The 23,443-nt window shown below is 40.0% G+C and overlaps 1 protein-coding gene across 1 annotated transcript in view; it reads left to right on the top strand.

Annotated features, from left to right (window-relative positions):
* MYO16 (myosin XVI) overlaps positions 1–23,443 on the top strand; it is a 424,969-nt gene that overhangs the window by 5,638 nt on the left and 395,888 nt on the right. Inside the window, exon 2 of the mRNA XM_082675412.1 lies at positions 17,379–17,642. Coding sequence (XP_082531538.1) covers positions 17,379–17,642 — 264 coding nt within the window. The remainder of the gene's footprint in view (positions 1–17,378; positions 17,643–23,443) is intronic.

Raw genomic sequence — 23,443 nt, 5'->3', positions numbered from 1 at the left:
TTTTTATTCTAATCCTTGTAAAATTAAGATGTTTGTGTGATGTAAGATGAGGATCACTTTTTTCTCGTTACACTGATCCATTTGTCTAGTTCTTGGCCATACCCTGTTGGTAACTGTGTCTTGATAGTAACTTTAATATATAGTAAGGCAAGTCCCTTCTGATTTTTTTCATACCGTTCTTAGATATTCTCAAATATTTACCTTTCCTTTCAATATTAAAATTATTCAACCTGTCTTAAATTTAAAAAAATCCCTGATCAGGTTAAAAAAATTGCTCAGAAGTTTAAATGTAATAGTGTATTAGAATAAGGTCTGTAGATCGATAGTATCTATAATTCAATTAGTTTCAATATGTAACACAACTGCTCCAAACTTACCTTTAGAACAGTGTATTGATAATCTTTATATGACTATTTTATATATGTGTAAGAATATTTCATTATTTTTTCAACATTATTTTATCAAACATTTTTTAAATAAAATAAGTAAAGCTCTCATCTAGTGATAAATCTAGGACTCATAAAACCAACACAATTAAGAACAAGATAGAAATCACTAAATGTGCCGCTAAAGATAAATCTTTAGCGTAAGCTCTCTCTGTCTGTATCCAAATCTAATACCTCTCTACCTACCTACCTATCTATCTATCATCTACCTTTTATATCTATATCTATCCTTCCTGTGTCATCAGTTGTGAAGTAACAAACCAGAGTTGAAGCCTATGTATAAAATGATACATCAGTATAGTATATATCTGTTGTTCCACATTTGACTGTACTGTTCACGTATTCCACTTTTATACAGACTCTTAGGAGTGTCAAGGCTCCGTGTGCCCTGCCGGTCCATCCAGGATATATCTTTGCGCATTTCTGCAGTGTTGACCTTGCATTATTAAAGGCTTGTCATTATGTCTGGAGGGTTCCACACCCACGTCCTTACCCGGCATCTGTTATGCTAATGTGATACGTTCCCTTCTGTAGGCTCTTTGGTGAATGAAAGGGGACTCTTTATACTTTCAATGGTTGACTCGCACTTAGTGTCCTTGAGGGGCATAAGCGTGCTCTGGCACCTAAACTGAGCTGGGTGGATTAATTTATTTTCATTTTCCTTCTGTCTTATTCATTCAGTAATTCAGATATTAATTAATTCAAGAAATATTTTTGAACTCCTAGACTTTTCCAAGCACTGATCTAAAGGCTAAGGATACAAGGAGAATAGAGCTAGCTCACATCCCTCACATTTTGAAATTCCCATGCCAGTGATGAGACAGAGAGTAAATAAGTAAACAGATGTAGATAAAAATGTTTGGGGGCTTCCCTGGTGGTGCAGTGGTTGAGAGCCCGCCTGCCGATGCAGGGGACACGGGTTCATGCCCCGGTCCGGGAGGATCCCACATGCCGCGGAGCGGCTGGGCCCGTGAGCCATGGCCGCTGAGCCTGCGCGTCCGGAGCCTGTGCTCCGCAACGGGAGAGGCCACAACAGTGAGAGACCCGTGTACCGCAAAAAAAAAAAAAAAAAAAAAAGTTTGGTATCAGCAACTGATGTGAAGAAAATTAAAAAGTTTAAAGATCTCATGGGTGGCCTGAGAACAGAACAATTTTAAGGGACAATTTTAAATAGGTGGTTAAGGGACAACATCTCTCAAGAAGTGACCTCTGAGTGATTGAATAAGTGAGGAGGTGGGATGTGAAGATGTGTGGGAACAGTGTGCCCAGCAGAGGGAACAGCAGGTGCAAAGGCCCTGAGACAGGGATGAACGTGGTTCATGTGGTTGATTCAGAGAATCTAGGCTCTCAGAAATCAACTGTTTTGTTTAAAGTTTCATTAATACTTTCCAAACTTAGAAATAAATACTTTCAATGTTCTTATTTATTTTGATGTTCTTATCTACTCAAGTTAATATCCCATAATTCCACTTACCTCTACTTCCAAACTTCTTAAAAAAGTTCTTTGTGTCTGCCTCTCAAATGTCTTGCCACCCAATTACTGCATTTTAGCTTCCATACCATCATTGCATTGAGATGTCAAACTCTCTGTTTTCTTCCCCATTTATCTGAGAATATTTGTCTAGTTCAGCTCAGCATGAGTCAGAGTTACAAGGATACTTTCTTTCAGGAGCGCAAAATGCAGGAAGACTTAGGAGGTTAGAGATGGTCACCTCTAAAAGGAAAAGGATAGAAAAGGCAGTTTGTGGACAGAGATGTGGTCTCAGAAAAGTCGTTTGCTTTTAAGATAGGAAATACTTGAGTAGGTTTTAGTTCACTGTATCTAATTCCTCATCTTGGTAAACTCAAATCCATCTATGCCTCCACACTTGCCGTCATTAAGGCTATGTGTTGGGGCTGTTTTGTGTTTTAAAATCTTCGGGCATAGTTTAATCGCTTGAGAAATGAAAATAATGATAACAACAACAATAATAAGGTTGATGGCAATGCAGATTTAGAAGAGCTTTGACAGAAAGGAAACTTTGTTTTTTCATCAGTTGTCATAAATCAATTCATGCTAGAATAGTACCTATAGTATCATTGATTGTTACAGGAGAAGGACCCTTTTTGTGCCCTGCTTTGAAAACTTCTGTTCCAAACCACAGTTGCATTATGTTTTCCTTTCTAAGGAGAAAGCATCGTACAACTGCAGAGTCCATTTAAATGATTCTTACACTGTTGGGTTTTAAATTGACTTCTGTCTTTAGAAAACTACCCACAGCTGCTTATGGACAGTTCAGTAAATATGTTATCTCCACAGATAGTTGTGGTTAAAAAGGCTACTCAGGAGCTTCCCTGCATCATAAAGCGAGATGATAAAATGCAAAAGGGAAATTATCAGTAGCCCCTCTAGAACGGCCCTCAGTTCTGTTTAGTTCAGCTTGGAAAGGTCTTTTGCTCCTAGGATGTGGTCGAGGGAAGGATAAATAAGAGGCAAAAAAGCTTCAGGGTCTTTTGAATAAGGAAAGATGAAAGAAGCTTGAATTATTTATTATCTGGAAATGAGGAGTGACAGGAGAGACAGATACGAATTAATGAATGGTTTTGTGGAAATCAGTTGACTGTTCTTCAATCAGGTAATAAAAGAGGAAACGCTCACTGAAGTGAGCTGAGAACAAATATGAGATTGATGAAGGGTGCCTCTTGGTGCGTCCTCTTTTAATCTTATAAAATTAAGTCAATTCTGTGGAGCATAACTGAGGGGAGAAAACCATTTGGAGGCTGAATCGTTTCCTAAATTTCTAGTTCATTGTTACTTATCTGAATAACTTTACTTATTAGGTTAGCTTTGGGGGGACTGAGTTGACACCATTTCCCCAGGGCACTCACTCATTTGTCCATCACGCATTCTTCCATCTCTGCTGTCAGCACTGGGTACTGGGTACATACATCCCTCGGTCAAGGTCAAGGCTTACCTACCCCAGGTCTAGGCTGGATCTGGAGGCCCTCAGGCAACAAAAGACTGATCCTTACAACAAACCTGGTTTAGGTTAAAACCAAACTTACATTAATAATATTGGACACATATTCATGACACAGTAATATTTGTTAAATGAAAATGAGTGATCAGTAGTAATCAGTTCACATAATGACTGTCATTAATATTCTGTAACAAAGCCATGTTTTCACAATTTTTGTCTTTATTTTCCCAGTATCCACAACAGTCTTCTCTGCTGAAATGGCCTCCAAACCTTGTGAGGTTTAGTATGGACGCCCCTTATTTGGGCTTTTCTTGACGTTCAGGGATCTCAATCTTGCCCACCTTTGGTGAGATTTCCTTATACTACCTTCACCAGCAAACCTCCCACAGAATACGGGGCACTGTCTGAGTTACCAACAGTAATTCTGGGGGAAAGACCTCCAGCTTTCTGCAGTGCAGACACACCAAGTAACAAAGAACAAAGACCCACAGGGACAGGATCACAGGAGGACAGTAGCTCAGGAGGCTGGGAGCAGCAAAGAGGACGGGATTCAGCCCCAAAGGACAGTGGAACCCAACACTCCCCATCTCACCCTTTATCCCCTCTCAGTCCTTGCATGCCTCCACCTTGACCCCTGCTGACCACGTGAAGATGGAGGAACAGGAAAGGCAGAATCAGAGACTCTAGGCTTCCGAGTTCAGACTGAACAGGGCGCAGGGATCTGAGGGTTCAAGAGGAGGCAGGAAGCCCTTCTTAGGAGTGTTTCCAAGGTCGAGTACTCACTCCCAGCCTCACTGCCGCTCTGCCTAAGACTCAGGCTGACTGTACGTGACCCGTGTCCAGGGCTCCATGTATTTCCTGAATCCCCAGTTTGTGATGCCAAGTCTGTACGAGGAGAAAATGTTAGTTCCATGAAAGGAAAGAAGAAAATTAGAAAGAGGAGGGGCTTTTCTGTTTGTTTGCTTTGTTTTATCTGGGTTTTAGTGGCACATGTGAGGGAATTTTTGTTCTCCATCTTGAGCATAGCACATTTGGAGCACATACCATGAAGCTTTCTGAAGTTTGGAAACATATTATTGTAAAATAAATAATCTATAATAAATATCCAATATAATATAAAGTTGAACCTTTCCTCTACTGTGGAAATAAGGTGCACATTCATGGCAGAAGAGAAAGGAAGTGTATGGGTAAAAGGAATGTATCGTTTATCAGGAAGGAAGAAAAAATCTTCACGGACTAGTATATTTTATGCGTCTCTTGGTTGCCATCGACAGAAAATCCACTCGTAATAGTTTAAGTACGAAAGGGAATTCATTGGCTTTCATATCTGGAAAATGGCCCATATACCTGGAAAGTCTAAATTAAAGTGGCTTCAGGTACTGCTGGATCTGGGATCTGGGGATTTAACTGCTATTATTGACTCTCTCTGTCTCTATCTCTTTTTCACCTCTTTCTGTCTTTGCCTGTCTTTCTCTGCCTCAGAAAATATGAGCCGTATACCTACTTTCCAGTGAGTTGATATTAAAACAATGACTGGGTCTTTTTTTTTTTAAAAAAAAATCTCCGAGTGTCCATCTAGCAAATCTCATGGAAGGATCCTGAATTGTCCCTCTAGGACCGTATCCCCACACTAGAACAGTCACTGATCCTCAGTGTAGCGGCCATTGTGATGGACTCAACCTAGGTCATGTTTTCAATTCTGTGGGCAGTTAAATTGGACAACCTTTTTAATTCCCCACTAGGACCACATGAAGTGAGTTAGGAGAGTTGAAGCCCAGAAGGAGGGCTCCCAGAAGAAATGATGGGCCACGCTAGGTAGTTAATGATACTTTCAGATTTCATATAATGGAGTAGCCAGAAGACAGAAATGAAGATGGAAGGTATGTAAAAGTCTGGGGTTAATTTTGTACAAGGCATTAATTAGTAGTAATCTTCCATGGGCGAGGTGGAGCCTTTGATGATGGGTATATACGTTTTGACTAGTTGTAATAGCTATACCCTTATTGTGTGTTAGTTCTGAGATGAACATAATTTTGAAAAGTCTTTCCAGCAGGATGGAGCAGTGAGTGACCAAAGCCAAGGTTGTTTAATGTGATAACTAAGACTTGGGACAAGGGCAGTGATCATTTTGGACACACGGATGTTTATTTATGAATTGTACTCTTTGTTCTGACATAGGTTTTCAACTGACATTGAAGAATCTCTTTCATCTGTATATGTCTTACACATTAACGTGAAGGGCAGTGGTAATCACTTAAAAACACAAAATATAACCTAGAAACTTACTTAGCCTAGAAAGGTTAATAGAAATTTTAGCATCCGAATTTTCCCTAAAGTTTTCCCTTTAAAAAGAAAGGGGAGAACCAGACTCTATTAAAGCCAAAATTAAATATTAAATGTGAAACTCATATTTCAGGGTTGAAACTATTTTATACCAAAATAATGTCAGATATCAAATATTTTACATCAAACTAACATTTTAAATAGAAAAATTTGCAAGACTCAGGAAAATGATGAAATAAAAAAAATTATTTACAGCCATGAAATTAGAGTTGTATGGACACATACACAAGCTTTTGCATTAAAAAAAAGAAATTTAAAGAGGAGCTATTAACATTACTAAAGCACACATAACGTGTGCTCATTGATCTTGACCTTGAAGTACACAGTGTTCATTTTAGAGTGCTGTTTCAGGACTCAGACTAAGGGCATCCAGGAAGCTGCATGACTGACCGGTGGGGTCCCTGAGCCAGTCACAGCTTCTGTTTCCTTAGGAGGGAACTCGTGTGTTGAAATTGGCAGGAATCCCATTCTAAGACAGTCTGAACACCAGGGAATTTGTCTATTAAACATATCACCTGGCAGGAATAGAGTGAGCTGAGCCTCTTCCGACCAGAATTGAAGATACTGACTAAGGATGAAATGTGTAGGTGTGGATTCAGAGCAGAAGACTTTTAAAATTTGAGGGCCCCAAAATGTGTAATTGGGGGTAAAGGGTCTAAATCTATTGTGTTGATTATGAGTCCAAAGAGAGCTTCTCTCTTGGGCTACACAGGCATTCAGCCTTCTCTGAGGCTGTTTTAATGTCACGGCATTGCCCTTTCTTGGAAGGGTTAGGGCAGTGATTTCAGTTCCAAATCTCGGAGAAATCCAGTGGCAGGGACATTCAGGAAAAGACAGGGTTTGTTTTCAGCAGTATGGCAGGGCGTTCCAGGCTTCTGAGAACAGCGTCAGTAGGCAGTTCTGATCTTAAAGAGACTAGACTTCCCCAGAGAAGTTCTCATTAAGTGTATATGATAAGAGTTGACAGCCAGAGATGGGGCTGTAAGCCACCTGGCTCTGAAGATCCTGAGTGTAGCTGAGTTGTCTCTGAAAAGAAGCCTGGTCATTCAGTGCTCTAGGTATCAGGGTAAACCAATGTGCTGGGTATCAGCCCATGGGCATGATTGCGGAACCGTTGATGACACAGGACAGAGAATTCATGACGTGGTACCCTCCATGAACCATGGATTTGATGAAACATGCAGGTCCACTTGGATAATGAACCAGGAACATCATCACCTTAGGGTGACAATCTTCAGTTTTATTATTTCCCTGGAACAAATCCTGAAGAGAATTATGACTGTAAACCTATTTCCACTGAAAAGTTATTTATCATAATCAAATCACTTGTTATTAAAGAAATATGATAAAAATATTAAAAGTAGAAAAGTATAGATTGGTGTGTAAAAAATAAATATACTTTAGAGTGCGCAGTAATTTTTGTGTCCTGTGTATTTGCTTCATTTCCATTTTCATTTAAAGAGAAAACATTTTTTCACATTCTTTCATTAGAAAAGTATGCCTTAATAATTGGATGGAAACCCCAGAAATGGCCTCTTGATGCATAAATTAAAACATAAAATAGTGAGATGAAAGGTATTGTTGATTTTCTTGAGAAGAATTTAAATTATTTAAGTTTATTTCTCCATTTTTCAGAGAAGTGTTTCAGTGCAGGGTTATATGAGACAGGCATTGTCGACCTAAATCCTGAGATATTTTAGGGCATAACATCTATATCTTCCCCAAATATAACTTCTTTGTACTATTTTTTGCTCTGCAAAGAGCGATATGGACCTGCAGCTTGATTACTAGGATGTTAAAATCTAGCACTTTTAAAAAGACTTCCAAGCTTTAAAAGGGTGGTTTTTTAGGGTTCTGGGGGAGTATGTTGAAATTGATTATACTCTTGTCTTTGAAAATCCTCACTGTTCCTTTGTTTCATTGTCATTGTATATGCAGTAAAGATATCTCTGGAAGCATGTTATAACAATTGATTCTGAGAATGAAATTTCTGCTAGGAGGGTTGTTGGGTGCATAGATGTAATTGTGTGTGTGTGTGTGTGTGTGTGTATGTATGTGTGTCTGTGTGTAACACCTGTGTGTAAGCATGTTAATCTCCTTCCCAGGCAACTACCTTCCTGGAATTCGTAGAAAACATTTGTGTAAAGTGGAATCAACAATAAGTTTGCAAGTAAATTTTTCACAAAATACTTAAACTATGTGTATGTTTTTAAATCTCTTGTGATGCAGTGCTTTGTGTCATCTTATTCTCTCTCTCTTTTTCTACTTCTTTTATTGTGGTTAAAAAAAACTATAAAATAGAATTTACCACCTTAACCATTTTAAAGTATCCAGTTCAATAGTGGAAGCATATTCACATTCCTGTGCCATAGATCTCCAAAATGTTTTCGTCTTTAAAATCTGATTCTCTATACCCATTATACAACAACTCCCTCTTTCCCTCTTCCCCTAGGCCCCTGGTAGCCACCATTCTACTTCTGTTTCTGAACCTAACTTGGATCCCTCGCCCAATGTGCAGTAAAGTCTACCTACTGACACCAGGTTGTGGTGAAGGAGAGTATAGCCTTTATTGCAGGCGCCAAGCATGGAGAATGGGCAGCTCATGCTCAAAAGACCCAAACTCCCCAGTGGCTTTCAAGGAAGGGTTTTTAAAGGCAAGGTGAGGGAGGGGATCTCAGGGTGCGTGATCAGCTCGTGGACAGTCTTCTGATTGTTGGTAGTGGGATAATTGGGTGGTATTTTGGGAGTTAACATCATTAACCTTCTGGTTCCAACCAATCTGGGGTCTACGGGCTTGTGGTCAGCATGCAGTTAACTTCTTCCACCTGGTGGGGCTTTTAGTGTCTGCAGAACAACTCAAGGATATATTATCTCTAGCCCTTGAGGAGGAACTAAAGGTCCTATTATTATTTTGTCTTGCTTAACTGTTTTGCTTTGTTTCTACGTTTTCTCACTTCTCCGATTAAATTTATTCTTTGGGACTCAGGGAAGGCGTATGGCACTAAAGCTTCCCTATAAACAAGAGGTGGGGGACACTGGGGGAGGGGTCTGTCTCCTGGAAGCCCCCTCAGGGTTCTGCTCAGTTTCACTTTGTTTCTATGAATTTGACTACTTCAGATGCCTCATATAAATGAAACCATATAGTATTTGTCTTTGGGGGACTGGCTTATTGCATTTAGCATAATGTCCTCAAGGTTGATCCATTTTATAACCTATGATAGGATTTCCTTTCTTTTAAAGGCTGAATAGTATTCCATTACATGGAATATACTTATATATATTCCATATATATACATTTTGTTTATCCATTCATTTGCCGGTGGACATTTAGGTTGCTTCCACCTCTTGGCTATTGTGAACTGTGCTGCAGTGAATATAGGTGAGCAAATATTGTTTGAGATCCTGCTTTCAATTCTTGTCGTTTTATTCCCAGAAGTGGGATTGCTAGATCATATAGTAGTTCTATTTTTAACTTTTTGAGAAACCTCCATACTGTTTTCCATAGAATCTGTACCATTTTACAATCCCACCAGCAGTGCTCAAGGGTTCCAATTGCTAATTGCTTCCACATCCTTGTCAATACTTCTGATTTTCTGGCTTTGTTTTGTTTTCTTTGGTAATAGCCATTCTAATGGCTGTGAGGTGATATCTCATTGTGGTTTTGACTTGCATTTCTCTGATGAGTAGTGATTTGGAGAATCTTTTTATTTGCTTTTTGGCTATTTGTATATCATCTTTGAAGAAAAGTCTGTTCAAGTCCTTTGCCCAGTTTTAAATTTGGTTATTTGATTTTTGTTGCTGTTGAGCTGTAAGAGTTCTTTATTCTTTTTATATTCTGGGTATTAGCCCCTTATCAGGTACATGATTTATAGGCATTTTGTCCCATTCTGTGGGTTGCCTTTTCACTTTGTTGATTGTGTCCTTTGTTGTGTAAGAGTTTCTGTTAGTCCCGTTTGTCTATTTTTCATTCTGTTGCCTGTGCTTTTGGTGTCACATCCAAGAAATTATCACCAAGTCCAATGTCGTGAAGCTTCTGTTTTTCTTCAATGAATTTGGTAGTTTTAGGTCTTACGTTTAGGCCTTGAATCCATTTTCTGTTAATTTTCGTATGTACTGAAAAATAAGGCTCCAACTTTGTTCTCTTGCATGTGTGTCTTATTATTTTTTGTGCCGCTATTATTTCTAGTTTTGAACACGTACATCATTAAGTGTGCTCAGTGTGTATAGATTCTGTATCTATGAAAAAATTTTTTCCTTTTGGAGTAAACCACAAAAATTAATAGAAAATTAAAGTAAATATAGGAAGCCTCATATGTCTTAGATTGCATCCCCTAGAAGCAGATTCTGAGGGGGAGATTCAGGAGCACATCACAGTCTGTTGAGGGAATGCTCAGCAGGGAGAATCCGTCAGGGAGTGAGGGAAGCAGGGCACGGAGCAGACAAGAGTAGAAAAGCCGTGTAGTCTTGTGTAAAGTCTGTATTCACCTCAATTCACTTTTCTCTAGGGTGTAAATCACATCATAGGGTCGTTTCCCCTTGGGTCAGCTGGACGTGTTTTTGGACCTCTGTGGAGGGCATTCAGCGACTATGGCTCATGGTATGTGGGTAGAGTCTTCCACTCCCTGGGAGACTGAGCCCAGCAGAGAACTCTCCAGGGAAGAGGACCAGCCAATACTCAGAGCAGCTGAGGATACAGGTGTACCAGCCAGGGAAGGGGACCTGGACAGGGCACCAGGAGCAGTGTAGCTTTCTTCTTCTTTGCCAGTACTGACTCGTGTTGACCGTAGTTCTGAACTATCAGTTCTAATAGCTGAGTCATAGAATGTGTGGGTTTTTTCTGTGTAGGTAGCAGTGTTTACAATGATAACTGATTTTTTCCTCCTCTTATCCATGTTTTATGTCCATTATTTCTTTTTCTTTTTTTCTATGTTGAGTAAAACCTTCATTTTGTGGTAGAATATAAGCGATGATAGAGGGCCTCCCTTTTCTAAATTTGAAACAGAAGATAAAGTGGCAACATGCATTCATAGATGTTTTAAGATTAGCCATCCTTTCATTCCATTAACAAATTGCACACCCCTGGGTTCACTTTGCTAATGTGCACACAGGCTATTTGCATGTGTGTGTATAATGAGATTGATATATACCCCTTTTTTTGTGATGTCCTCATTTAGTTTTGATATCAAGTGTATGTTAGTCTCAGAAAATGAGACAGTTTCCATCTTTTCCATCCTCTAGGAGAGTTGAGGAGACATGCATGCTACCCATTCCTTAAAGGGCTGTAAATCATTTGGGCCATGGTTTTTGTTTGTTTGTTTGTTTAGTTTTTTTCTTTTGCTGATTAGATTGTAACGATTTAATGTAATGATTATAAATCTATTCAAGTTTGTATTTCTTCTTGAGTCATTCTTGATAAGTTATATTTTTCTAGATATTGTCCATTTCTCATGTCTTGTCTTATCTTTGTTCTTTCCTTATTTCAGTTTTATTCATTTATATCCTCATTTAATTATTTTCTTCTTTTTTGTTGAGCTTCTTTTATTGTTCTTTTCTAACTACGAATCAGATAGTTTTCTCATTGATTCTAAGACTGGATTCTTTTCTGACATATACATTTAAAGCTGTAGATTTATTTATATGAGCTAGTTTAGTTTCATCCATGAATCTGATACAGACTTTCTTTCATCAGTGGTTGGTTCTAAAAATGTATTATTTCTATCATGTTTTTCTACTTAAACTATGCTTTATTTAGAATCAGCTTTCAAGTTTCTTAATGGGAGGTGCGGCTTCATTTCTGTGGTTGAGATGGAGTTCTCAGCTGGGTTAAGAAAATGCCTGTCTAACTTCACTTCTTCACTGTTTGTTGAAATTGGCTTTGCTTTGCTGCCTAAGACATAGTCAATTCTGTAAATCATCCATGAATTCTTGGAAAAAAACTTTTTTCCCTGAAAATTGGATGCATGTTTCTACTGATGTCCTTTAGATCAAATTATCTATGCCTTTACTCATTTTTTTTTCTGCCTGTTGAATCGAGCAGTCATGGAGAGAGAAGCACAAAATTCTCCCACATTGAGTGTGCCATGGCCACGTGAAGATTTTGATTCTAATTGAGATGAAAGCATTTCTGGTAGTTGTACAGTAGAATCATTTCAGGAGTTCATTTCCTAGTTCCCCTAACTTATTTTTTATATTTTTGGTTTGCTACAATATAAAGTCCTGAAGTCAACACATTGTGTGGGACCCTCCAAAGCCAAAGCACGGGGCTACTAAAGTTTTTAATAGATACTGCACATTTATTTCTGAATATAGATCTTGGCTTTTTCCTTTACGTGTTTGATCTGCTGGCTCTCAACGTTTGTCATATGGAGATGCACATTTGCAGAGTGGGGACTTCTGGCTGTGATACATGTCTGTACATTTTTATCTAGAATTGCAGGGCAATCACATGTATAGGCTTCTCCTTCCCCACCCTCACCCCCAAAAAAGTCACATTGTAGAGCAGGAAATCCAATACGTGGTAAACTTGGCTACACTGTGTCTGACCAGATAATTTTGTGAGGAAAAACAATTAGATGAGAAGTATGGTGTCAGTGTAAAAACAATTAGATGAGAAGTATGGTGTCAGTGTGCCCTTCTGTAAGAATAGAAGTGATAAGCATTTATCTACTACACCTTGAATTCTGGATCTGGTCCTAGTATTATACATGATATTCCTGCCAACTGTCTAATGGCCCATTAAACAGTTTCATTTAACGACAGCAAAAATATTGAACATCTCCAGAGACTCAAGAATAAGCGGTGGATAAAACACCCCAAGTTCCTGACTTTGTGGTGCTTATAGATAAACGAGAAAATATGTATGTTTTTTAGTAGACAGCGTTAGTATTGGTATGAGTATAATATGTATTCTAAGTATAATAATTGCTATTGTAGAAGTGTAACTCAGACTGATAAGTACTAAAGGGGAAAACGTAGCAGCAAATAGGAATTGGAAGTTTTATCAGGGGACATTTGCAAATAGATGTAAAGTGGGAGCCTGTGGGAGCCTCATGAAAAAGGGGGTTTTGAGTGCAGACCTGGGGGACAGAGGGTGCTAACTGCACAGTCTTCAGCTGTCAGAGCGAGAACATTCCAGGCAGAGGGAAGAGAAATGCAAAGACCTTGTGTCTGGAGAATTCCAGAAAATAAAGAGGAGAGGTATCATTGAAGCGCTTTGTGGGAAGTGCCTTTACCTCTCTCTGACTCTCTTTACACATCCCGTGTATGCAATAATTGGGGCGCATAGATCCTCATAATATATTCCTAACAGGAATAATTACCATCCATTGAGTCCTTTGTGCCAGACATTGCTTTTTTGCAAACTTTCTCCTAGTTTTAAAATATCCCAGAAAGCCTGACTTATTAATTCCTTTCTATATACTAAAAGAAAAATCTTAGAAGTCTTGAGTACTTTGCTCCAGGACATAGATAGAAAATGCTGTATCTAAGATTGGAATCCAGTTTGAATTTCACTAGTTTTTGCACTGTGTAACATTGCCATCTATGAGCAGCTGATTTTGATGATTAAGCCATTTAAAGTGTATGGGTGTTTATCTACTTCCTATGGAAACTCAAACTACAAGTTGGTTAAATCAGTCAAACATCCCGAGCAAAGGTTATTACATATACGTCGTTATTTTCTCTTGAGAAGTGGGTAATTCTTGATGCTGTTTGCTTCAATCACGCCTTGGAAATCATGCTGGAATATCTTTCTCCAAGTATTTGTTTTTTCTGATGCACATACAACCCTTGATTCTCCCACGCGGGGAAGGTGCAGTGGTGTTCTGAAGCCGGCCTGCCCTGATTCTGGAGGGTCCCATCTCTGAGTTTAGTGATGTCACGTGGTCGGTTTTAATTGGCCATGCCCAGAGTATTTGTACCATGATGCTAGGCAAATGCACGATAATTCAGAGATTCCATTCCCACCCCACCAGAGCTGATTGTTAAAAATTCACCAGCTCTCCACTCGGTAAATAGTAATGGAGTAGTCTTCTCATTCAAAATTCTAGAACATTTTAATGTTTTCTTCATCACCACGTAGCACTGTGAAGAAAATAATTCCTCAATCAACAGCATCCTCTGGGTAGGGCGCTGCGGTTGTCACAGAGTTAAAACCCCAAATGTCAGTGGTTACACACAGTAGAAGTTAGTTTCTTGCTCATAAGAAGTTATGATAAGGGCTGATGCGTGGAAGGCACTTGGAGGAGCCAAGGCTCCATCACCGTCACCATCTGGGTAGGTGGCTCCCTCAGGCAGCAAGCTCCTGGGCACCAAGCTGGCAGAAGTGACAGAACGTGGCAAAAGGCATGTATTTGGGCATTTTTCATGAGCCTGCTCTGGGAAGCTCAAAAATGAAGTCCACTCACATCTAAGGAGAAGAGAAAACTGGTTTCAGCTAGTCAGTCTGCACGACAATGAAAATATGCCCTATCCTAATACATGTGTCTTAGTCATACTAATGAACTCATATTACTGTGAGAAAGAGGTTTGAATAATGTTGAAGTTGTATTAGTTCATGTGTGTTTTTTCCTAGGCAAAGAGAGTGAAAATAGTGGGATAAGAAGTAGGATAGTCAGCAGGGAGAGCCCCCGGTCAGTAACTGGGCAGGCGGAACCCCATCAACCCGTCGCACAGCTGGAAACCAGTGCCTGCCCAGAACTCCTGTCCCAGGAGCAAACTAGCCTGGCCCAGTTCAGACGCCTGTCCTCCGCCTGGGCCGTCCAGATTATCACCTGAGGAATTAGTTCTTGTTGTTCTTAGTGCCCTGGTGATGAAATTCTGTAGACTGAGTAGACTGCCTCAAAACTCTATTTCTCATAACTCTGCTATTTTTAGTGTGCTGTCTTAGAGATCCGTATAGCACATATACACGACATAGCTGATCCACCCATAATTAGCCAAAAGGAAGTCAGAGTGCCCAGTGCATTTTCAGAATATAAAATACATCAAAGTTTAGACCATTTAAAATCAAAGCATGTGGAATTATTTAACCAACAGTGTGTTAAACATCAATATTTTATATATGTATGGATTTGAAATTTGACAGCCCTGGCTTTTGATTTTCCAGATCATAAGAAAATTAATTTAGGAACAACCCTCTGTACTTCTGTTTGAGGGAGGAGAGGGATTGCTCAATGAATCACCAGCTATATCCACAGACGCCTCAAAAGTTAATTGAAAATTTCACCATGAGACCTTTCTTTAAGAGCGAAAAGCGAGAGGCCTGTTGGCTTTATTAGATTAACCTCCCTCTTGGACTGCACGCTGATAAGCACAGGATGCCCTGCGATGTCATTTGTTTTACCTCTTTAGGCTTTTCAGTGGCTCCAATGATTCCCTGGGCGCCCACTGACAAACCTGGAAAGTCACAGTTTCCTGAGCATTCAAGTTAATAAATCAAACCCAATGATATTTTCTAAACAGGTTTGAAAGTGGAGTGTATCTCCTTTCCATTATTAATGAGCCCTCACAGACAGTCATACTCCACAGCAATTTGTCATAATTTCAGAACCCCTGGTGTCCCTTTGTGTTCGGGTCACTGGGAAGGGAACGTTCTGTGAGTAGCTGTCTGATGCTTCTAACACCACTCTTGCAAAGACTGCTGAAGAGTTTTATGAAAACATATGATTCTAAAACACTGAGCTTTTGTCAAATGCTAATGAACAATGAAAACACAGTTCCCCAAGTCTGCTGCTCTCCCCTCTCCATATGTATACACATATATATGTAAAATCTGGCTTTCAAGAATCACTGTCTTTTATCTTGTCTTTGTCTTGAGCCTTTATGGGACATTTACAACTTTATCATGGTCTTGGACAAGTCACAGCCTCCCTCAACGTAGTTTTCTTTGCCTACAAAACAGGGATGGTTATGCCTGGTGTTTGCGAGAATAAAGTTTTGCCAAGTGTCAAGCGAAATAGAAATGAAAATAGCATTGTCACAATTTGCTGTGCTGTCAAAGGAATAGAGCATCTTTCCGAAGATGAAGTAGACCCTCATGGTACGATCTTTCCAGATGTGGCTTTCAATCAGCCACATTTTTGTGCGTGCAGAGTTACTTTTACTTGCCTGAGACTTACATCAGATATATCTTAAGAGAAGAACATACACACGGTTATCTGAACCTGTATTTGTGAGCCACATTCTAGAGTGTTCAGTGGTTCAACATTTATTTTCTGCCAATAGTAAAATTTTAATGTAGTGGTAAATATAGTGTTGTCAAGCCCAAGTTTGTGTGCCTGATGCCCAGTGAGGCCAAACAAGTCAGAGCTGGAGGAGCGAAGTGTTTATTGCAGGGCCAAGCAAGGAGAACGGGTGGCTTGTGCTCAAAAGACCCAGACTCTCCAGTGGGTTTCAGGGAAGAGTTTTTGTAGGCAAAACTTGCAGGGAGGTCTGCTGGGTTGTGTGACCTTCCTCTGATGGTTTGGTGGGGAGGTAACAGGGTGGTGTTCGGGAATCTCAGGCATCAGCCTTCAGGTTCCAGCCAGTGTGGGTTCCACATGCCTGTGCTCAGCCTCAAGGTGCCATCCTCCGTCTCTGTGTGGGGGCTTAGTTCCTGTAGAAGATCTCAGAGATACGTATCAGATTGTTCTGTATATCCCCTCAGGAGGAACCAGGACCCTGCCCCATCCCTGCACTGTTCTTTCTGGACTGCCTTTCCCTTGTTTCTGCATTCCCTCACTCGTCTAGTTAGTAACTGCTTGAAACGCCCTTTGGAACTCAGGGAAGGTCTAGGAGGCTGAAACCTCTTTCCTACAAACAAGAAACAGGGGACACGGAAAGGCTTTTGTACCCAGTAGGGCCCCACAGGGTTCTGTCCAGTTTCAATACGAGTTTGTACAATTCCATTACAGGTGCTTTGGGTGGTGTTTATAGGAAACAGAAAGGGATGATTTTCAGGTCCAGGACAGACAACTCACTTTGCTAATCACTATATTCATAAGACAAAGACTATGACAGCAACAATTCCATACACACAATTTTGAGTTGCCAAGAGAGAAATCTCTCTTCCATTGCACAGTCTTTATATTTAACCATCATTAGGTCTTTTAGGAATGCATGTCACTGATGACAAGGAAAAAGGCTCAGCAATAAATTGTGGAAAATGATCACTGTGTCATATAAACAATTGATGGCATACATATGTTCTGTTACATTAGGTTAGCACAGTCATCACGACATGGAAAACCAATTTTATGAGGCTGTTCTCCAAAACTTGGAATGGCTTTCTGCCAAAATTTAGCATGTAAAGTTTAGTTGGCATTATTCAGTTAGAAGGGGCTTAGTGCCATGGTAAAGCATTTAAGCCTTTGGTAGAGATTTAAAGAAACAGGAAAGGATGGATTGTTAGTAATTATGTTGAGCAAAATTACCCATCTATATCTGTGTCATCTGTTTTACTACTATGCAGTCTTGGGTAGGACATCAACTCTCTTTGCTTTTCCTGCAATCTCTAAAAAGTGTTTGTATTAGTTGTCTAGCACAAAGAGGACTGAATGGGTTTCCAGCTTGAGTGATGGGCAATGCTTGCAGTGCTGCTATGTTGGCTGTAGCAGTAGGTCTAGTGACTTTTCCATTGTGTTTCTTTCAGGTTGCTTTCAGCTATGTAACATTTTTCGATCCCATGAAATGGAAATTGACCAGTGCTTGCTGGAGTCCCTCCCCCTGGGCCAAAGGCAGCGGCTGGTAAAACGCATGCGCTGTGAACAAGTCAAAGCCTACTATGAAAGAGAGAAGGCTTTTCAGAAGCAGGAGGGGCTCCTGAAAAAACTGAAGCGTGGGAGGAATCAAAAAGTTCATTTTAACCTTGCTGACATGATACAGGATGCGATTATCCACCATGATGACAAAGAAGGTAACGACAAGAAAATCGTTTTCTGATGTAGTGCTTCATAGTTTTGGTTTGTTGTTTTTTGGTGGGGAAGTGGGAGATAGAATTTCTTTTAAATATTAGAGGTTTCTTTTAACTGTCTGAAATATTCAAGAAAAAATTACTCGTTTCAGTGAACATAGTTAAAAGTCCCAAGTCTCCTCGTAAAAGTGAAAAAAAGGCGAAATTTTCGTAAAATCGTTGTATATGGTTTTTAAAGAATTACCTGCCTGAAAAGCAAGTTGTTGATTCAAATCGATGATGAAATTTTTTCCCAATGAAATTGTTTCCTTGATGATGAGATCGTGTTGTGAAATTTATTATTTCATACCTGGATTTATATATAGTGGTGAAGTCACTTCCCCCCAAAACTCTTAAGAGAGAAGAATCAGTCGGCTTATCCCTTAAAGTTGGTTGGCTTGTTGTATCAAATTTTATTAAGCATACTCAATCCAAATTTCAGTTGCCTTTACAAGATTATGAAGTTTCTTGATTTTTGTGTATCCTTTTGTATGAATTTTGTTTGTTTGTTTTTAGAATGTACTTTCCAAAGTTCTAATGTGAGAGACTTTCCAGCTGTAGGTATAAATGTAGAAAGCTTCAAAGAAGCAAATATATGTTAATTTATCTTGATTGGCTCTAAAATTACTGGTTGAGTTAATCGAAAGCAGATATGCAAAGAGTACAGACCCATGACCCATGAACTACATTTCAAAATCAAAATCTCTGAAAAACAAGGGTTTTTTTTGTAACTTGGGTGACAGTGGCAAAGTTGTCCCAGAGCTATTTATATTTTTAACCTGTCCAGTCTGCAAAAATAATAAATTTAGTAACATGGGTCCCAAAGCTTTCAACAGGAATTGTGGATCTAAGAAAACTGACAGCCCATCCTATACAATAATAGCAATAATAAGAAGACAAAAGTAGTTCTTTTTATGGTTTTGTGTGGGCATGCTCGTCAAACTAGAAGACTCTGAGAAGCTCTGAGATTTTTTTTTTCTTAAAATGGAATGAGTGGCAGAGAATCTCCTGGCTGGAAAGGACCTAAGAGATCACGTCGTACAACCTCTCCTTTTATACGTGAAGGAACTGAGATGCAGCCAAGGTACCACATCCTCTAGAAAGCTGTCCCAGAGCACGTTTACCTCCTATTTTATTGTTCTCTTCTCACTTATAGCCCTTCGTTGAATGGCCATCTGCTCTGTGAAGCTATAAGCCCCTCGAGGGGCAGGGGACTGTCTGTCAGGTTCACCACACCCCTTGCCCCTTCCAGGACTTTCCAGTAGTGTGGAGGGAAAGAGTGAGCAAGTTTACCCAGAGGTAAACTAATTGTTGTCTCTAACTGTCGGAGGAATCCTAAATTAGAACGCAGGTGGATTTAAGCCCTGTATCGATTTAACAGTAAAGAAACAACAAGAAAATATTTACAAAGTTATAAAAACTTCTGTGTAAAATAACTACAGGAGAAGAATAACACCTAAGTTAGTGTTAAAAAGAAATTAAGCATAGTAAAATAGTAAGCCCAGAGAACAAGAGGAATCTATTGTATATTATATTGTGTTATGTATTATAATATTTTGCAAAGACACAGAAGTCATAAAATCTGAGTTAATACTTTTTAAGGAGTTGCTATAGGCTTGGAACTGGGCTGTCACTTGGGTGACCAAAGAGCAGGAAGAGAGATGAATCCTATCTTCAGAAAGACTCCAGTCCAAGTACAAAGAGAGAAAAAAACCTCGATAAAATAGAAAACAATAAATGAGTAAAAATGAAGTCTGGTGGAAGTGGAGGAGTTAGGCAAAGTTTTTTGGTGACTGTGATTTTTGAGAAACTCTGATGTTGATGGTTGCTTAGAGCTTAGATCTTTGAAGGAAGGAAAGAAGAAAACCGTTGGGCAGCAGTGCAGGTGAACAGCTGCAAAGAAGTGAGAGTCCCACACAAGGAGGGTCTGTCTGAAAGGAGTAGAAAGTGAAGATATTAGCTGCAAAGGTGGTTTAAAGTAGATAACTTCAGTGGGGATGCTTCAAGTCTGGTCTTAAAGCAGAATGCAATGGGAATGATCGTATAGACCTGAGAAGAAAATTCATATGCTACAAATGGTTTTTAGCAAAGGTTAACCAGGGATCAATACCCGTAGGGATGCACTGAAGGGTGAGAATGAGAACCGGAAGCAAAGACACCCACGAAGAATCCATTGATGAAATGTTAATGGAGTGAGCTTGGTTGGGGTAGTAGCAGTGGGAATTGGGGCAAAAGAACAGACCCAACAGTCATATTCCATGGGAAAAGTACACTCATTCATCAGATATCTGCTGAGTCTTTCTTATGGTCCAGACAGCTATGAATGGAATAGACAAAATTGCTACCTACACGATGCTCAGCTGTCTTGTGTGGGTGACCACAAATAAAAAGATAAAGTTGAACATGTAGTTTGGTAAATAATGATAAATGCTGAGGAGTCCACAGTTACCTCCTGAAGGTATATCAGGGAAGGAGCTTTTCAGGTGAGGTCAGAGCCCCTGCTGGAGAAAGCAGGGTGGTAGGAGCAGAAGGAGAAGAGCCAGACCACAGGGAGGCTGGGAGGGTCATCAAAAGGACTCTGGCTGTTGTCCCTAGTGCCTGCTGATGCCATTGGGAGATTTGAGCAGAAATCAGACCTGGTGTCACTTAGGAGTTAACAGAAGTAGCCTGGCTGCCACATTCTGAACTGATTGAAGGATTTTGAAGGCAAAAGCAGGGAAACCGGTCGGGAGGCTCTGTTGATAAATTCAGCAAGAGTTGATGGTGGCTTGGACCAAAATGGAACAAGGATGTGGTGAGAAATAGTCAATTTGGGGGTATATTTTTAGAATAGAGCTGACAGGAAATGCTAATGAACTGGTGATTGGGAGTATAATAATTTTCTATTGCTGCCATAACAAATTGCTACAAATTTAGTAGCTGAAAATAACATAAATGTATTATTATATAGTTCCGTAGGGCAGAAGCCTGGTGTGGGTCCCACTGGGCTGAAATCAAGGTACCATCAGGGCTGCTCCCTGTTTGGAGTTTCTAGGGGATACTCTGTTTCCTTGACTTTTCCAGTTTCTGGAGGCCACCTGCATCCCTTAAATCTTTGCCTCGTCCTCCATCTTCAAAGTCAGCAACGGTAGATTGAGTGCCGCTCATGGTTCGAACTGTTGTTTCTTTCCTGTCCTTGCTTGCATCTCCCTGACCAAATCTTCTGCCTTCCTCTTCCACTTCTAGGGACTCCTGTGATTGCATTGGGCTCACCTGGATAATCCAGGGTGATCTCCCTGTTTTTAAGGTCAGCTCATTAGCGCTCTTAATTTCCTCTCTCCAGATAATGTAACATACTCACATGCATAATACCAGAGGGCAAAATTCTGGAATCAAAATCCTACCTGCCTTTTTAAGGAACCTCCATCCTGTTCTCCATAGTGGCCCAGCAATCCCACTACTGGGCATATACCCTGAGAAAACTGTAATTCAAAAAGAGACATGTACCACAATGTTCATTGCAGCACTATTTACAATAGCCAGGACATGGAACCAACCTAAGTGTCCATTCACAGATGAACGGATAAAGAAGATGTGGCACATATGTACAATGGAATATTACTCAGCCATAAAAAGAAACGAAATTGAGTTATTTGTAGTGAGGTGGACGGACCTAGAATCTGTCATACAGAGTGAAGTAAGTCAGAAGGGGAAAAACAAATACTGTATGCCAAGGTATATATATGGAATCCAAAAAGAAATGGTACTGATGAACCTAGTGGCAGGGCAGGAATAAAGACGTAGACATAGAGAATGGACTTGAGGACACGGTGGGGGAAGGGTAAGCTGGGACGAAGTGAGAGAGTGGCATGGACATATATACACTCCCAAATGTAAAATAGGTAGCTAGTGGGAAGCAGCCGCATAGCACAGGGAGATCAGCTTGGTGCTTTGTGACCACCTAGAGGGGTGGGATAGGGAGGGTGGGATAGGGAGACGCAAGAGGGAGGGGATATATGTATACATATAGCTGATTCACTTTGTTGTACAACAGAAACTAACACAGCATTGTGAAGCAATTATACTCCGATAAAGATGTATTAAAAAATAAAATCCTGCCTGCCACAGGGAGTGAGAGGTTCATGGGTAATATCAAGTTTGTTATGCCCTGAACAATCAGAAAAGCTAAATGCTCTTAACTGTGTTAGGGGTGCCTCTAGGAAGTGAGAATAAGAAAGGCGGTGTCGTGTTGGCTGGAGATACAAACTTGAGACACAGGAACATGTAAGCCCAACGATTCTATAATATCACTTAGGGAATGAGTTTAGATAACATTATAGGAAGAACAAGGACTGAGTCCCAGGGAATTCCAATATTAAGAATTGAGTGAGATGAGGTAGAACTGCCAGAAGGGGAAAGGAGAAAAATGAGGTGAGGGTGCTTTTTTCTTAGAGCTAAATGATAAGAAATTTTCAAGGAGGAAAGAGTGATCAGCTATTTCCAGCGCTCCTGCTTAGTCCCATGGGAGGAAGACTGAGACTTGACCACTATGGTTAGAAATACGGAGGTGATTAGTTTTGGTGCATTGTAAAAAGCAGAGATCTTAAAGGACTGAGTTCTAACAGAGGGGAAAACAGAAATGGACATGGAGAATATACAGAGCTCTTTAAAGGAGTTTTTTTTTTCAGTTGACGTATAGTTGATTTATAATGTTGTTAGTTTCAGGTGTACAGCAAAGTGATTCAGTTATACATATCTATCTATCTATCTATCTATCTATCTATCTATCTATCTATCTATATATATATATATATATATTTCGAATTATGTTCCCTGATAGATTATTACAAAATATTGAGTTCCCTGTGCTATTCAGTAGGTCCTTGTTGGTTATCTCTTTTTTATCTAGTAGTGTGTATATATTTATCCTCAACTAATATATCCCTGAGGAGAGAAATGATAAGGGACCCCTACAGAGGGAAGAGAAATCAGGGGTCTTTTTAATGATGGGAGAAATAACAGCTTGTGTGTATGCTGAAAAAAATAATTCATCTGAGAGGGGAGAACCCGTGGCATCGGCATAGGGAAGAAAATTGCTGGAGTGAGGTCCCTGAGTTTGCAGATGCTGATGAGATCTGAGACCTAGGTGGAGGGTTTGCTTTAGCTAAGACCAACGATAGCAGTAGTTCTCAGCCCTGGCTGCATGCTTGGGTCATCTGGGGAGATTATATTTTTAATTTCAACATCTAGGCCCTACCCGGAAAGATTCGGGTTCAGTGTGTTTGGAGTGGGGCGAAGGCAGTTTTCAAAAACGTCTCAGGTGTCGTGGTGCCCAGAGAGGGTTGAGAAGTTCCAGTCTAGGGTCCTGGGTGGAAGGATGTGGTGACGGGTGCTCATGGAGGCTCTTCCTGCATCATACGCTTGCTGATGGAAGAGCTGTGGCTGTCAGCTAAGAGTGGGGCTGGGGAGGAGGAATTAGAGCTTAAGGAAAGAGCGGAACATGGAAGAGTGGGGGGGATGAATGGACCAGAGAGAGACAGTATAAAAAAAGGACTTATAGGTAAAATTAGATCTGAACAAGAAAAAAGAAAGATCACGGGTTGTCACGGCCTCTCCATTTCTTAGTTTTTATTCTTAACTCTCTGATTTACTACCCTAAAATTTTCCTGTAGCTCCACGTTTTGCTTGGTCTAGTGACCCATGTACGGTATTCAGAGTGATGGGAACAACAGGAAACAGAAAAAAAAAATCACACACACACCACAATATTCTTTGCACTCCTGCTA

The sequence above is a fragment of the Grampus griseus genome (genome assembly GCF_964374135.1).
Source record: "Grampus griseus genome assembly, chromosome: 18".
Classification (NCBI taxonomy): Eukaryota; Metazoa; Chordata; class Mammalia; order Artiodactyla; family Delphinidae; genus Grampus; species Grampus griseus.
Note: the sequence above shows the minus strand (reverse complement) of the source record. Positions and strands in the feature narration are given on the sequence as shown.